The sequence below is a fragment of the Psammomys obesus genome, unplaced genomic scaffold (genome assembly GCF_907164565.1).
Source record: "Psammomys obesus unplaced genomic scaffold, mPsaObe1.curated_primary_1811, whole genome shotgun sequence".
In the NCBI taxonomy this organism is placed as follows: Eukaryota; Metazoa; Chordata; class Mammalia; order Rodentia; family Muridae; genus Psammomys; species Psammomys obesus.
This window is the reverse complement of record NW_026590511.1, coordinates 229,835-246,662: the sequence shown is the minus strand read 5'-3', so window position 1 is coordinate 246,662 and position 16,828 is coordinate 229,835. Positions and strand designations below refer to the sequence as shown.

Genomic DNA, 16,828 nt, shown 5'->3' with positions numbered 1-16,828 from the left:
AACTCACATGGCTGATGGTTGGACACAGGAAGGAGAAGGTTTACCAGGATCTGGGAGCACAAACCACAGACCACGAGGCATATAGCCCTACTGCTAACCCTAACCTTCTACCTCAACCCTGACCCCAACTCTGCCTTAACCTCAATCCTAACTCCACTCTAGCCTTAAGTCGACAGAGGAGGAGCAGAGTCCGGTTTTCAGCCACACACACCTGTAACAGTTCCTGGCCACAAACTCTGTGTCCTCCCCTCCACATCCTCTTTACCCACCAGCCCTCAGCCTTTCTCTTGCCTCTGACCTACCTACCCAACGCCACCCTTACGGGCTCCATGCCTTGCCCATCAGAGAATGCCTTTCTCTAGCCCTCCCCATCCACCAAGGACAAGCCTATGGGCTCAATAACCTCCCTTCTACCTCTCCACGCCTGGCTCCACCCACACAAGCTTAGCTTTTCCTTCTGGTCTCAGCCGAGTCCACAGTTCTCTGTTGTCATCACCGTGGATGAACTCCATTTCCCATCATGCCTCTGGCTGAGTCTGGAACCCACAGAGTTATGGAAGCTTTATGAGTGCTCAGTCCTCAGCACCCCCAGGCGAGGATAGGCTGCAGAGGGCTTTGGAACCGAGTGAAGTGTGGTTCTCAATTCCCTGTCAGTCACAAATCTCCCTTAGGGGGCTTTGGCCAGGGCCAGGGTGGAGGCAGTAGAGAAGAGGGATGTACTCCTGGCTTCCCGGGGAATTTGGCTTTGTTTGGCACGGTTGGCTGGGACCATATTGCTAGGCTGTGATCCTGTTGCTAGGGTCTGGGACCGTGTTACTTGGTTGGGATCCTGTTGCTAGGGGATAGGACCATGTTGCCAAGGGTAGAGGCCTACTGCTAAGCCTGAAGTCTTGTTGATAGGGGCTGCCTGCGTGTTGATAGGTCTGGGGTCTTGTTGCTAGGGAGACGAGTTCAATTTCCTTGTGTCTGGGTTCTGTTACCAAAGTTACGGTCCTGTTACTAGGGGGCTGAGATCATGATGACAAGGTTGCTAAGCAGCAAGCCTTGTTGCCAGGATGGAGTCAAGTGCCTCGCTTCCTTGCCTGGAGTGAAGATGCTGGGGAAATGTGATGTTTTTCTTATTTAATTTTTATAAGCCAGGCTGGCCGGGAACTCACTTTGTAGCCCAGGCTTTTCTCAAACGCAATTATCCTGCCTCAGCCTCCCGACTCTTCCGGTACAGGAGTACACCACTGCACGCAGATGCAGTGTTTTGTTAAAGGTTTGCAGGGTGTGTCTGGAAACAGACATGGTGGTAAGGGGTGCTGGGGTTCTGTTTGATGCAAGAATTTGTGGCAGAGCCCTGAGGTCCTGGAGTAGGAGCGCAGTTACTTGGGTGAGGGACCGTCAGTAACTCGGTGTGAATTTATTGAGGGATACTATGTGCAAGTGTTGTTCTAAGGACCACAGAGACTTCTGGCCCAAGGAGCTTATGTCCTGTGCCTTACACAGCAGAGAGGTCGCTGGGGATTAACCCGGGGCATCGCCTGTGGTAGGGAAGCATGGAAGTACTCTAGTCTCCTAACACACCCTACCCTTCACCAGGAATTCTAGGCAGGAACTCCACTCTAAGCCACGCCCCTAGCTCTTCACTGGAGGATTCTAGGCAGGGGTTCCACCCCTGACTACGCCCCCAGCTCCTCTAGGCGGGGATGAGGCTGGGGGAAGGGGGCTGGAGGAAGCAGGGAGGGAAGAAGGAGGGGATGGAGGGTGGAAGAAGAACCCTGACCACCCCAGACTATGCCCTTAGTCCTGGAGCTTCGGTTTTAGGAGGAGGAACCTGAGCAGGGAGTAGATCATTTTTTGTTACCATAACACCTGGAAAAGTGGCGTATTTTGACTCCCAGTTTTGCGAGTTGAGATCATGATTAGTTTGTGGTGAAGCAGATGTGTGTAGTGGAGCACTAGTCACCTCACAGCCGAGGAAGAAAAGAGAGAGAGAACTGGAGCAGTGGTACACACCTGTCACCCCAGCTCTCAGTGCCTGATGCGGGAGAACTGAAGTTGAACCTACCCCGGGCTTAATCATAAGACACTGTCAGCCAGACAGTTTAATCCCAGCACTCGGGAGGCAGAAGCAAGCAGATCTCTGTGAATCTGAGGCCAGCCTGGTCTAAAGAGAGAGAGTTCCAGGACAATCAGGGCTACGCAGAGAAACCTTATCTCAAAAAAAAAAAAAAAAAAAAAAAAAAAAACAAAAACCAAAAAACAAAACAAAGCCAAAACCAAAAACAGAAGATCCTGTCTCAAAAACAAAACAAGATCAAAACAGGGACAGAGAGTGAGGAAGAGACAGGAGTTGCTTTGAGGATACAACAAAGCAGATGCAGATCAGTGACCTTAGGACCACTGGCTAGGCCCTGCCCCTGACAGTGTCCACTGCCTCCCCATGCTGGGACTCACCCAGCCCGGAACACAGGAGATGTGAACCGGCAGTGCTTGGTTAGTATCTTGAGCTACAGCTGGAGCAATCAACATGGGGTGAACTGTGGGGTAGACCGCAGAGGAGGAAGGTGCCCCAGGAAGAAGGCTAGGACTGAGGGGTGCTGGCTGGATTTCTGGTGTGTCCTGGAAGAACAGGAAATGGGAGGGGGCGCCAGAGACAGGAGGAAAGACTTTGTGGGTACAACTGAGTCTGCTGGGACCCCTCTCCAGACCTCACATGAGACTTTCATTTCTCCGGAGGTCTGTGTCCCTCCTGTTCCGTAGAAACAGGCTGTTCTGAACCTGAGGCCGCATTCCCTAGTAGAGCACGTGAACCAGTTCTGACCTGCATGGATGGTAGCGCTTTCTGGGAGGGAAGGGACAGGAGGCCAGCCAGGGCAGGACAGGTCTCCTTTGTTTCAGTCCTCATGGGACAAAGCCCGCAGGCACCTGCCCAACTGTCTGAGTCCCAGACAGCAGGCCTGGTTTACGGAGGGAGGACAAGATGGACAGTCCTGGGAAGGCAAGGGACAGACCAAGGTGTCCGGGAGGTTGTGAGCTGGCACCTTCTGAGTAGCTGTTGTCCCCACAGGCCAGTGACACAGAAACAAGAAGACACTCCGCACCCCGCCTCGGGACTGCCCACTCAGGCTGCATCGTGGCCTGGCCTCAGTCTCCCCAGTGCTTTGATGACAGGCATGTGTCGCCTTGCCTACCACCTTCTCCCAACCACTGAGTTGGGAGAACATCGCTATTTTGTCTTCAGAGCACATCTAGAATCCGCTGACCACCCAAAGTGACTCCAGCCTGGTCCCTGGGACTCGGCTATGTCAAGGCAGTCGCTGCCTGCTGCGTCCGCCTGAGTTCAATCCACCAGACAACAAAAAGGTGTCTGGTTTTTGTTTGTTTGTTTGTTTTTTGAGACAGGGCTTTTCTCTGAGTAGCCTTGGCTGTCCTGGAACTCACTCTGTACACCAGGCTAGCCTCAAACTCACAGAGATCACTCTGCCTCCGCTTCCAGTGCCCCGGGATTAAAGGTGTGTTCCACTACGGCCCTGCTCTGTTTTGTTTTTTAATCTACATCTCGTTTGTGTGCATGCATGTTCAAGGACGTGTGTGTGTGTGTGTGTGTGTGTGTATGTGTATAGGTGTGTAGGCCAGAGCACAACCACCACCGTTGCTTCTGGTGTGTGTGAGGTGGTTTGCACCAGCGACAGCATACATGATGTGGACGTAGGCAGACAGCCTATGTCCGTCCTTGCTTTTATTGGAACAGGGTCTTGCTGGCTACTTCGTATGCCAAGGTGTCTGGCCTGAGAGTTTCTGAGGATTCTTCTGCTTCCTCTTCCCGTTCTGCCTTCAATGCCCCGGAACTGCAGACAGCCTCTGTCATGCAGATTTATGTGGGCTCTGCGGGCTTGAATACAAGTCCTCAGGTTTGCCTAGCAAGTGCTAACCCCACTGAACTGTCACTCCTCAGCCCAAGCCGTTCCTCAAGAGTCAGCCACCTTGCAGCTTTTAGAATTCACATTATTCTTATTCTTATTCTTATTCTTATTCTTATTCTTAATTTTGGCTTTTGGAGACAGTTTCTCTGTGTGGCCCCGGCTGTCCTGGAACTCACTCTGTAGACCAGGTTGGCCTCCAAGTCAGAGATCCACCTGCCCCTGTCTCCCAAGAGCTGGGATTGAAAGTGTGTGCCATCACTCCTGGCTTTTATTTTTAAAAATTATTTATTTTTATTTTATATGTATCAGTGTTTTGCCTGCCGTGTGTATGCGTCTCACCTGTGTGCAGTGCCAACGCAGGCCGGAGGAGGGCATCATACCCAGGGAAATTAGAGTTATAGGAGGTTGCGAGCCACCGTCCGCATGGGGAGAACTGAACCTAAGTCCTCCAAAACAGCAGTAAGTGCACTGAATCATTTCTCCATCCCTAGGTTATGTCCTCTTTATCTGTGTGTGTGTGGTGAGCAAGCGTGTGGAGGCCAGAAGACCGCTTGTGAGAGCCGGTACTCTCCTTCCACCATCAGGGTCCTAGTGTTTGAACTCAGGTCCTCAGGCTTGGCAGATGAACCATCTGGCTGGCTCCTCCATTATTCTTTTCAGACAGGGTCTCACACTGGCCTGGGACTCACCAGCTGTCTCCACTTTGCAGTGCTGGGATTATAAGTGTATTTGGGATTGTGTGCACACCTGGCGCTTTCTGTTGGTGTTTGGTTTGGTTTTTGCCACCATGAACTCAGGTCTCCACACTGAGAGCTTCATTGACTGAGCCATCTCCCCAGCCCACGCAGGCCTCTGTTAAACTGTCAGTGTACCCTTGTACCCCTTCAGCACCCCTGTTGCCCCATCATGGCTCAGAGTGAGCCCAATATCCTTCTGTCCACAGGACCTGCCCCTTTGACCCTGCTGTCCTGGCTGCTGTTGGTACGCCCTGTGTGCTGCTAGTTTTATGTTAGTGTGACACAAGCTAGGGTCATCTGGGAAGAAGGGGTCTTTTCTGCTTGTCTCTTGAGACAGGATTTCTCTCTGTAGCCTTGGCTGTCCTGGGACTAGCTCTGTAGACCAGGCTGTTCTCTAACTCACAGAGATCCACCTGCCTCTGCCTCTTGGGTGCTGGGATTAAAGGTGTGCATGAAGGAGGAATCTTGTTCGTTTCTTTGTTTTTTGAGACAGGCTTTCTCTTTGTAGCCTTGGCTGTACTGAGACTGGCTCTATAGACCAGGCTGGCCTTGAACTCAGAGAGGCCCGCCTGCCTCTGCCTTCCAAGTGCTGGGATTAAAGGTGTTCGCCACTACCACTGGCTTGGGATGAAGGACTCTTAATTGAGAAAATGTCTCCACCAGATTGCGCACAGGCAGCTCTATATGGCATTTTCTTGACTGATGATTAACGCAGGAGGTCTGTCTCACTGTGGATGGTGCCGCCTCTAGGCAGGTGGTCCAGAGGTCTACAAGAAAGCAGCCTTGGGGAACAAGCTAGCAAGCAGCAGTCCTCCGTGGCAGTGGGCCTCAACCTTTCTGACGCTACGACCCTTTAGTACAGCTCCTCAGGTTGTGCTGACCCCCAACCATAAAATTATTTTCCTTGTTACTTCATGACTGCAATTTTGCTTCTGTTATGAATTCGAAATATTTGCTATGCAGGATGTCTGATATCAACATTCATTTAATAGTTATGACAGCAGTGGCCCAGAGGGGGTTGGGGCCCACAGGTTGAGAACCCTTGACCCATGGCCTCTGTTTCCTTCTTGCTTCCAGGTTTTTGTTTTGTTTTGTTTCTAAACTTATTTATTCATTATTTGCACAGTATTCTGTGTGCATTTGTGCCTGCAGGCAAGAAGAGGGCACCAAATGCCATTATAGATAGCTGTGAGCCACCATGTGGTTGCTGGGAGTTGAACTCAGGAACTTTGGAAGAGCAGCCAGTGCTCTTTACCTCTGAGCCATCTCTCCAGCTCTTATTATTATTATTATTAAGACAAGGTTTCTCTGTGTAGCCTTGGCTGTCCTTGGCTGTCTTTGTAGGCCAGGCTGGCCTCAGACTCAAAGAGATCTGCCTGCTTCTGAGTCCCGGAGTGCTGGGATTACAGGCGTGTGCTGCAGTGCCCGACTATCCTGCTTCCAGTACCTTAGCCTGAGTTCCTGCCCTGACTAGCCATCATGAAGGGCTGTGGTCAGGACACATAAGCTGAAATAGACCCCTTTCCGCTTGTCTCAGCTATTGTTCTAATGCTGAAGAGACACCGTGACCACGGCAACTTCTACAATAAAGCATTGATTTGAAGGCTTGCTTACAGATTCAGAGAGTTAGTCCGTGACTATCATGGCCGCAAGGCAGGCAGGCATTTTGCTAGAGCAGTAGCTGAAAGCTTACATCTTACCCACAAGTTGGAAGCAGAAAGAGAGAGAGACTGGGCCTAATGTTGCCTTCTGAAACCTCAGGGCCCACTCTCAGTGACACACTTTCTCCAACAAGGCCACACCTCCTAATCCTTCCTAAACAGTTCCACCAAAGAAGGACCAAGCATTCACATATATGAGTGTGGAGACAGTAAGCTAGGGAAGCCACTCTGGAGCAAAAATGAGGCCAAGATGTGTTCAAACCCCGAAAGCCTCGTTCTGAGACTGGCAGGAACAGGGCTGGATCCTTCCTGCTCCGAGCCTGCACGCCTACCTCTGCCCCCCTTGAGGCAGTCACGTAGTCTGGTGGCCAGGTTTCAGGTTAAACTTCCCATCTCCTTACAAGGACATGTCCAGAAAGCACCTGGAATTTTTCCTGCAAATGAAGCATTCCCAGCACCTTGGCCCCAGTTAAGAAGGCACACAGCCCGAGTACTCCTGTGCACTCCCCAAGGTTTATGTAGCCCTTGTTTCCCCTCAATAAAGAGAGCTATCTCACTGAAAACTGTCTCCAGAGAAGGCTGTTTCTCCTGCACTCATACCCTACCCACCCTCTGTCCAGCTGGGTGCCCAATGGCGCCTGGAAACCCCACGGGGAAAAGCGGCCTGGGCTGGTAACTCGTGCCCAACGTGAATATGACAGGACCTCCAGTTCTAGCAGGAAAGTTGAGTCCCCTGGCCTTTGGCGTCAGACCAAAGGCCTGAAGCCTCCACAGACTGAAGGCTGTCAGTCTATCTTTTCCTCCTTTGTGCTTGGTTTAGGCTGTCACTCTGGGTTCAGGCACATTGAAAGGACAACTGAAACCTTCTGGCTACGGTGACTCCTTGGTGTTGGTTGAAGGTCCTTAAACCTCTGCCTGAACCCAAACAGCTCACCGGGGTGTTGGCAAAAACCTCCTTTTTTTTGTTGTTGTTAAAAAAGAAAAAAACCCAAAAAACAAAAAATGAGGTTATGCAGTGTCCAGTAAAAACCACTAGGATGGTTGCTGAAGTTCTTAAACCTGTACTTAGGCTGATGCTTTGGGACTCCGAGGAATCCCCGACAGCATTTTATTGGGGGCTTGCTTATAGTGTCAGGGTGAGTCCAGGACCATCGTGGCAGGGAGCTTAAGGGCAGGGAGCAGGCAGGGTGCAGGAGCAGTAATTGAGAGCCTACACGCAATCCACAGGTTGGAGACAGAGACTGTCTGGTGTGGGCATTTGAAACCTCCAAGCCCACCCCCAGTGACACACTTCCTCTGACAAAGCCACACCTCCTGCGATGCAGCCACAGCTCCTAATCCTTCCCCCAAAGTTCATCAACTAGGGACAAAGCATTCAAATACACCAGCCTATGGGGACCATTCTCATTCAGATTAACACCCTCCCCAAATTTCTTTCACTCACGGTGATTCAGGCACAGCAGTAGAAACCCTAAGTAGGACACAGTGTCTCGCCTGTGGTGTCCTTCCCTATAAACCGCTCCCCCTCAGGATCTGCAGAACCAGATTGCCCCAAGGATTCCCACTTCCTTGAAGTCTTTGAAAATTTCTCTTCCTGAATGACCAGAGACCCCATTGTGTTGAGGAAGGCAGATGAGTCAGATTCTGGCTCTGAGGAGAGAGGAGGCCGCCTCAGGCTCAGGGATGAGGCATGTAGATGAGACAGGCCTGTCTACACAGTGTCAAGGAGGAGCCAGTCTGTCACAGCTGACAGAGGAGACAGAGAAAACAAACTGTGTGTTTGAAGCCATCAAATGACTTCTCACAGCTGCTATGGCAGAAACACACCTGAAAGAAAGGCTACTGAGGAGAGACATGTATAAGAGACCAGATCAGATGGGCAAAGCTTGTAAGAGCCATGTAGAAAAGGAAGCTCCGGAGACATCATCATACACAATGTGGGTGTCCATCAACTGTGCTGTCCGCTGCCACCATCTCTCAGTCTCCCATCTCCTCCCAGCATCCTTCTGCCACCCACCCATCCTACCATCATCCTCCACATCCTCCATGATCCTTCACCCTCCTACTATCCTGACATCCTCCACATCCTCCACCATCCTCTATCATCCTCCACCATCTTCCATATTCATCATCCTCAACCATCCTCCACCCTCCTGATATTTGCCATCATCCTCCACCATCCTGATATCCGCCGCTATCCTCCACAATCCTCTACTATTCCTCCATCCTCCATCACCCTCTATCACTCTCCATGATCATCTACTCTCCCCAATCCTCCCACAAACCTCCATCCTCTATTATTCTCCACTATCACCACCATCTCCCATCTGTTCCCATCTTTCCTTCCTAGTATCTCTCCATAGACCTGCACAAACAAGCTAGGGCCTGTTCTCCTTTCATCCACCAGAGGGTACTTGTGAGTTCCCTGTGCCATGGCCTCCTGATTCCACCAATCCCCAAGCCTTCCATTGCCATGTGTCAAGACATGGTCCTTTCTGCTCAGACCAGGCCTTCCATACCTGGTCCCATTTTCTCTCTGCCCCCCTTTCCACTGTGTCTTTCTCTTTCCTCTCTCCCTCCACTCTACGTTCCTCACTTCAAAGCCTTTACCCTAAACCTCCTTTCCTGACCATCATGGAGACATGGAGACATTCAGGGTTGAGCCCTGGATTCCTGCACTCCAGGGCTGTCTGATGGCCTGGGCCCAGACGGCCTTGGATGAGGTCTGTCTGTCAGGCCTGGTGCCCTCTCTCTGCCTGGCTCTGGGTCTATGGCTGATGTCAGGGGTTTTGTCTTCCTGCCTTTCTGACTGGTTTTGGTCAATGGGAGGCTCTGGTTGTAGGGAGGTGGAACGGGGCTCTGTCCAGGGTGTGCCTTACCTAAGTTACTCCATATTATATAAGACAGCAATCTTTCTCTCAGACTATGCATTGCTCTAGATAACTACCACTATCCATTTTACAAGCAGCCTTTGACTTTCTTCTGAGGGAGCAGAATGACCACAGCCCTTGGGTGGACCCAGAAGCCGCATCATCTATGTGGGTGATACACGACATATTTCTGGTAGTAGGAAGAGAGCCACTCTATGTTTATGGAGATGACTTGAGACTGTGGAGGACACATGGACATTTTAAAATTACATCAGGCAAAACAGGACAAAGAATTTACCAGACACATCTGAAAAGAGGAGATATACACCTTCACCTGGATCCCATGAGAATCTCTCTCATAAATGATGGACACTGTGGTGTCTTAGCCCCCCATCAACCCCTCATTGGATGCCTGGTGTGTGTTTCTGACATTGTAGAAGGACATGAATGTATTCGCCTAGGTTTCTGGCATGGTGAGCTCAGGACAGGCAGGTCCTTGTTTCTTGCTTCCCAGACTGCTGTGGTCTGGATCAGAATATTGCCTGATGGGAGCTGGCAGGCTGAGGGGTCTGGTCCCTGAGAAGGGAGCTGTGCACCACTACAACAGGTTGGTTGACTGAGGAACCCTTACTGTGGGAGGACCTGGGGTTGAAGCATCCTGGGGGCTCCAGGACCAGCATCGAACCTCGTGTGACGAGGGTTGAGTTGAGTAGATCAGGCTGAGAAGACAAGGACATGCATGTTGGGCTATGGGCCCTTCGGAGACTCCCTTCTAAGGCTTCAGAGACCCACAGGGCCCAGAGTGCCAATCTGGGGCTAGAACCCAAAGTGGCTGATGTGAAATTTTCTGGTATCCCCAGGGCTCAGGCCTGCTGGTGTGTTTCTGAGGGACTCTGAGAATATTTATCATGTGAGCCTTCGCTTCCTCCATTGTGACTAAAGAAGGAAAACGTGATGCTCTGTCACCTCCTGAATGTGATCCTATCTCTGGGGAAGCTGAAGCAGGAGGATCAGGAGTTCAAGACCAACCTGGGCTACATAGTGAGACCTTGTTGCAAACAAAACAGAACAATACAAAGCAAAACACCTAAGTCACTACATTTAAAAAAAAAATGTCCAGCAGCACAGAAGCAAACAGGAAGAAATATCTCTGAGTGTCATTCTCCTAACCTTCCCAGAGCTCTCTGGTGGGGACACAGTGGTAGCCTTCAGCAAAGGTGAAAACAGGATTATCCTGTCCTGCTCTGCCCTCAGCTCTGCCTCAGGACCTTTGCAGAGCTGGTCTCATCCTGACATGGTCTCCCTTCGCAGCGTGGTTCCTACCAGAATGATTTGTCTATTGAATTTATCCATTAGCTTCTCTTGACACCCCAAGAATACCCACCTTTATCAGTCTATTCCTGTCTTGTTCATACCTCTCTGAACAGACTCTGGGATACATCAGGTGCTTAGTACACGCTTGCTGATGAATGAAGAAAGGCACCCACACGCACCTGGCTGAGAGCTGGACACATGCCGTACACAACCCTGGGCTCCGTGGAAATGGGGCGCAACGCCCTTCATCCATACTGCTGTGGGTGGGTGCCCTGTTTGCAGTCCAGGCTCCCTGGGGCCTGCTCTGGCCCCATGGCCCAGCTCAGCCCACTCTCTGGGGACCTGTTCGGCTGACACTGGAGTCTTTCCTGGACCATCCAGCCACCTGGCTGACACTTGATCTCAGCTCTACTTCCAGGCCAGCGTCCGGCCGAGCAGCCTGGCTCTGGCCAGACCCTGAGATCCTTGCTAAGGGACAAGAGGCTGTCTGTGCAGTGGGGAGGGTGTGGTGAGCCCAGGCCTCTGCCAACACCAGCTGAGCTGTGAGGATTGGGGACAGTGCCTGGTTTGGAGCACCAGAGTAGCAGAGTAGCAGGAGCCCACTCCAGGCCCTGTTCACCATGGGGACCCTCAGCTGCGACCCAGCAGCTAGGCTGGCCACAGTACCCCTGGCCAGGCGGGTGGCTGAGGGCCACATTCCAGAGACCGGGCTGAGGAAGTCCTGTGGAATGAACACCCTGGAGAATGGTTCGTGCTGGCCTGGTGGGGGAGGGTTTCTCCTGTCCCCCTACTGGGTTCCTGGGGTGATCTAGAGTTCAGTAGAGGCAGTATTTGTAGGTAGGTCTATATGTCCCCTGTGGGATCTGCTGGACCTCCTGCACGCTTGTCCTGCAGGGAAGCAGGCTGAGCACAGGATGGCCGAACCTGAGGGAGGAAGTTAGAGGGAGGGTGCCTGTGGGGGACTGCAGAGCTAAGGGGTGTGTAGAGGAGCTGAAGCTGGGTGCTGGGGGGGGCATTTGCATAGGATTCAGGCTACAGCTTGTGCTTTAGTTTTCCATCCTATGATGGACGGTGGGGTCAGACCTATACTACGTTCCCTCTCCCCACCTCTGAGGTGGTGTTTCTCTGTCCTGGGCTCAGTTTCCCCATTTACCCACACAACCTGAGATCAGCTCTCTTCTCTGGGCTTAGTTTCCCTCCTTCAATGGTTTGTATGCCCCCAGCCTCAGTTTCCCTACCTGTGGTGGTCTTTATACTCTTGCCCCAGTTCTTTTCTTGCAATGGTCTCTCTGCTCTGTACTGTTTTCCCACTTATGATAGCCTCTCTGTTCCTATCCTCAGTTTCCCCACCTGTGACAGTGTCTATGCCTTTGGCTTTAGTAACCTGTTGTGAGAAAACTGGTCTGCTCCTGGCCTCAGTTTCACCACCGGCGATAGTCTTTGCTTCCGGCCTGTTTCCTTCCTGTGTTAGTCTGTCTTCCTTGGTCTCTGTTCTCCAAGTCTCTATAGCCCTTTGATTCATGATTAGCTCACAATGCAGGCGCACCCAGTCCTCCAGGACTTCTTTCTGTACTCTGGGTTGGAGGTGGCTGGGGTCCAGGGTGGGACCCTTTACCTGGCCTCACGGGGTTCCAAACACCAGCTGATCTGGTCTTTGGGTCTCAGGCTCCGGACCTGGCTTGTATGTTCTTCCGTCCACTGTTGGCTATGTCAACCACGACTGCACCAAGGCAGCCAGTCCTGCCTACTCACTTGCTCGGAGACCCAGTGAAGGTAAGGCCAGCTGAGGAGCACAGGCTACCTCCAGCCTCCAGAGCCTCTCCAAAGTAAGTCTCAGGGTGAGCACGTCATTGCAGGTAGGGCTGGTCCCCTGCCGTTTGCTGGGCCACATCTGGTGAGTCCTTGTGATCACAGATGTATATTACCACAGGTGGCCAGATACCAATATTCTGATGGTTGAATATTGGTGGCAAAGGTGTGGGACATAGCTCAGTGAGTAGAACACTTGCCTACAACGTATAAGGCCTTGGGCTTGATTCAGAAGAAGACCTAGAAGAAGAAAAAGAAGATAAAGAAGAAGAAGAGGAAGAAGAGGAGGAGGAGGAGGAGGAGGAGCCACAGTTCTGCTTGGTGTCCAAAAAGCACTCAAATAAAGTGCATGAGTGCATCTAGGCCCCACAGCAACATTTGAGTTCTCATTGACGTTGGCTGAACACATCAGCTTTCAGTCTCAGCGCTTGGCCCTAAAGCTGCTCTGAGGCCCAGTGGGCTGGATGGAGGCCACCTGGGTCAGGAACTGCTGTAGTCCATTAGACAGAAGGCTGCAGGATCCACTGAGCCTCTAATCAAGCTGGGACAGGCAAGGGCCCAGCGTGGACAGTGGGATCCGGGCTCTGGAAGGTAAGTAAGATTTTACGCCCACAGCAACTCCCCTGGGGTGGGGCTGCAGAGATGGTTCAGCCTGAGAGAGTTCCTGCAGCTCTTGAATTGTGTGGCTCACAGTCTCCTGTAGCTCCACCTCCCGTGGAACTTGATGCCATCTTCTGAGGACTCTGCATCCAAAGTACATAAACCTTCCCCTACAAGTACATATAATTTAAAATTAAAAATGAAGTCTCTGCTGGGCAGTGGGGCCCACCTTTACTCCCAGCACCTGGGAGGCAGAGGCAGGTAGATCTCTGAGTTCAAGGCCAGCCTGATCTACGTAGCAAGACAGCCAGAGCTACATAATAGAGAGACCCTGCCCATCCCTCTAAACAAAACAAAACAAAATGGTGAAGGAGGTCCCAGGAGAAGGGGACAATAGGTACAGCCTGCAGGTCAGGGGGACACATCCTGATGAGAAAGCTGGGTCTTTCTGTCACAGGACTGCGGAGGAAAATGGGCAGGGAGGTTTGCCCATGCAGGGTGAGCGATATCCACCCTGCTTGCCGGACTGGCTGAGGTGCTGAGGGACAGGCACCTTCCTGTGTGTGGCTCAGCATATATTGGTGACTGTGACCCCACTCCTCCTATCCTGGGGGTCATTTAGATGAACTCTGCGCTAGGGGAGGGCTGAAAACAAATTCTTGTCAGTCAGACAGGGGAACAGGGGTGTTCCTGATGGCCTTCGCTAGCATTAGTGACCACCTTGGTGATGGCCGGGAGCCCCTGTGCAAACCCTTTGTGACCTTGCACAGAAGCCCACATGTAGGTGGTACCTATGCACAGCCTGGGACTCATGAGGCATTGAGGAAGACTTGGTGAGGCTTCTCACTCACCGGGAGAGCCGAGCATGGACCCGCCAACACTTGCCACTCCCACTGAACCCCGATGCTCACCATCCTTATGCTAGCGCGCCTAAAGTTCAACAATCAGTGATCAGGCCAGGCATTGTGGTACAGACCTGTCATTCTGGCCACTCAAAAGCTGAGGCAGAAGGATCATGTCTTTCCTTAAACTCAGAAGGGTGTAAGGAAAAAAAGAGTGGCGCCCCTTCCTAGAATCCCCCTCCCTCGTGAGGGGTTAGGGATGTGGTCAGGGGTGGAGCTCCGCCTAGAACCCTCAACTGAGGGCCTGTGGGAGTGGTTTAGGAGTCGAACCCGGTGACCCGGTGACTAGCTTGTGGTTATCAGTGACCTCTTCCTTGCACGTTGATGTGAAAATGTGGGTCAGGCAGGCTGAGCCATCTCAAGGGTGACTCAGGGTGACTCCCTGTGAGCCGAGGTCCTGCTGGGGCTGGCGTGCCCCCACAGTCCCTCTGCTTGGTCCCTTTCAGGAGCCTCAGGACTTCCCGGGCTGTGGCTCCCGAGCTGAGACACACCTCCACACTCTCTGGAGGCTCTGGGCAGGGGGAGGGGAGGCTGGCCTCAGGGCGCCTTTGGGACTATGGCTCCTTTCTCCAGCACCTCTTCAGGATTCCAGCCCAGGGCCCGTCTATTTCTTGGACCCGAAAGTTACTCGCTTTGGCCGCAGCTGTCCCCCTGCCTACTCAATGCAGGGACGAGGCAAAATTCGAGGTGAGTGTGGAATGTGTGTGGTGGGAAATGGCCTCTTGCGCACTTGGGGACCTTCCTTTCCTGCATCTCTGAGAACGTTTGCAGTGATGAAATCTGAATTTCAGGTGAAGGCTCGCCACTGCAGCCCACCGCCCTGAGCTGAGAGGGCAGTGCATGGTGACCCCGACTGCCCAGGGGTAGGGAGGCCTAGCTCAGGTTCCCTTTCCTTTTGCTAACCCTCCTCATGGTTCCCGGGGATTGCCCAGACACTTGATTTTATTCTCTGCCCATGTTGTCAATCCATCCGCCCTCCATCTACCCAGCTATTCATACACTCACCCACTCATCCATCCATCTGCACACCAATTCATATACCCATCCATCCACCCATCCACTCATCCATCAGTCCATCCACCCATCCAACCACCCATTCATCTACCCATAAGTCCATCTTCCCAGTCATTCACCTAGTCATCCATTCTGTGTCCCTCTACCTATCAATCCTTCCAAACATCCATCCCCCTACCCATCAGTCCCTTTCCCCGTGTTCCGTTCCACGGCTCTGCTCAGCCTTCTCTCAGCCCCAGCCCAGATCTGTAGCCACACTGATCCAGGGAAGAAGCAGCTTAGACATTTTATTTTCTTCCTGGTAAACTCAGGCCCACCTGGTTTTGAGGCTATCTCATGGTGCCCAAGTCTTCAGGGAGGATGATTCAAGTGGTTGTGGGACGCTGGAGGGGCAGAAGGCACCTCCTGGGGGAGTGTGGGAAGCAGGAGGGCATGGCTGGGCTGAGCTATAATTGGAGGAAGGGTGGAGGTGGGTGGGAGTCTTTGCTGGTTAGGGCTTGAGCATGGGAATGCATGCGTGAAGAATGGGGTAAGAGCCTGGGTCTGCGTGACCTCTGGTACAGATCTTCTGTCAGGTATGGCCTCCTTGTGTATCTGCCCATTCACTCTTCAGGTCTAGAGGTGACACCAGGCCCTGGGACCTACAGCCCAGAGAAGGTACCTCCAGTACGCCAGCGGAATGCCCCAGCTTTCACCCTGGGCTCCCGTCTCCGACCGAAGCCTCCAGACACTTCTGCTCCTGCCCCCAATGCCTACACCATGCCACCTCTCTGGGGATCACAGGTCTTTATTAAACGTAGCAGCCCCAGCTACACAGTTGCGGGCCGCACGCCCCTGGCACGGCCCCCTCAGGATCCCTCGGAGACTCCAGGCCCTGGGCAGTATGAGAGTCCCGACCCCAACACCTACCGGCAGCGTTTGCCGGCCTTCAGCATACTGGGGAGACCCCGAACCCCAAGGCCCCTGGAGGAGACGCCTGGTCCTGGTACCCACAACCCAGAACAGGTCACTGTGAACCGGGCCCGGGCCCCGGCATACACCATGGGCATCCGTCACTCAAAGCGGGCATCCGTCATGTCAGGAAACACCAAATGCTGATGACTGCAGAGAGCAGGCAGCGGCTTTCCCCAGAGTGGGGCAGAGAAGGTGCCTCCCTCCCCTTCTGCAGTCTGAGGTCCTTTGAGGCCACCTGATCTTTCTGTCCCTGGGGCCTGTGACCCAAGGTCCCATACAGGATGAGGGTGAGCCTCCTTCCAGGGCCCCAGCCTCTCTTCCCAGGTCAGGCCAGGCCAGGGAGAAGTGTCCCTTTCCCTGGCTGGACAGGGAGCTGTGTGTCCTAGAATTCAGCGTCCGGGCCACTTGGGTTTCTGCAGATGAGTCTGGAGAACTCTCCTGGAGGCGGCCCTGATGCTCGGCCCTTCTCACCCCACCCTCTAGCGTTGCTTGCCAATAAACGATCCCCGTCAACAGCTGTCAGCGTTGTGCGCATTGGTTTATTTAGCACGTCTAGTCACACTACAAAGAACAGTAAGCGACTCGGCAAACCTCACTCAGTTCAGAGGGGCAGATGGGGGCCCTGACAGCAAGAGGTCAGAGACAGAGCCTGGGTTTAGGTTGTGGGACCAGTTAGGTTTTTGAGGAGGGGTACCGCGAAGCTGGGCTTTGAAAGACGCAGGAGTTTAAAGTGTCACGGGATTATTGACTGCTTTTTGCACTGCAGATTAGAGTAGAGCCAGCCCCGCAAGCTCCCCATTCAGATGAGAGAACACGCGACGACTGTGCAGCCAGACCTGAAGTGCTGTGGTCCTCACTCACACAGCCTCTTCCCAGCCGTCAGCCCAGCCAGCTCCTTCGTGTGCCCGGGGTGAGGTTGCTGAGCTGAGCGTCCCCGGCGCGCGCACTGCCCCGCCCCCTCCCCCTTCGCAGGCAGGGATCTAGTTTCTCTCTCCATCGATCTTGCTGGCCCTGCCCCTCCTCCGCACCCTGCCCCGCCCAGCTCTCTTCTCTTTG

The 16,828-nt window shown here is 52.9% G+C and overlaps 1 protein-coding gene across 2 annotated transcripts in view; it reads left to right on the top strand.

The window, feature by feature from the left end:
- The window catches only part of Odf3l2 (outer dense fiber of sperm tails 3 like 2), a 30,425-nt gene extending 14,145 nt beyond the window's left edge, over positions 1-16,280 (top strand). Inside the window, exons 1-4 of one of the 2 annotated variants that reach the window (XM_055607636.1) lie at positions 11,114-11,240; positions 12,159-12,266; positions 14,378-14,491; positions 15,432-16,280. In XM_055607636.1, the coding sequence (XP_055463611.1) occupies positions 11,114-11,240; positions 12,159-12,266; positions 14,378-14,491; positions 15,432-15,916 (834 nt within the window). In that variant the 3' untranslated portion in view covers positions 15,917-16,280. Of the gene's footprint in view, positions 1-11,113; positions 11,241-12,158; positions 12,267-14,377; positions 14,492-15,431 lie in introns of those variants that run through there. The other variant, XM_055607637.1, reaches the window with a different exon arrangement.
- Positions 16,281-16,828: the final 548 nt, after the last annotated feature.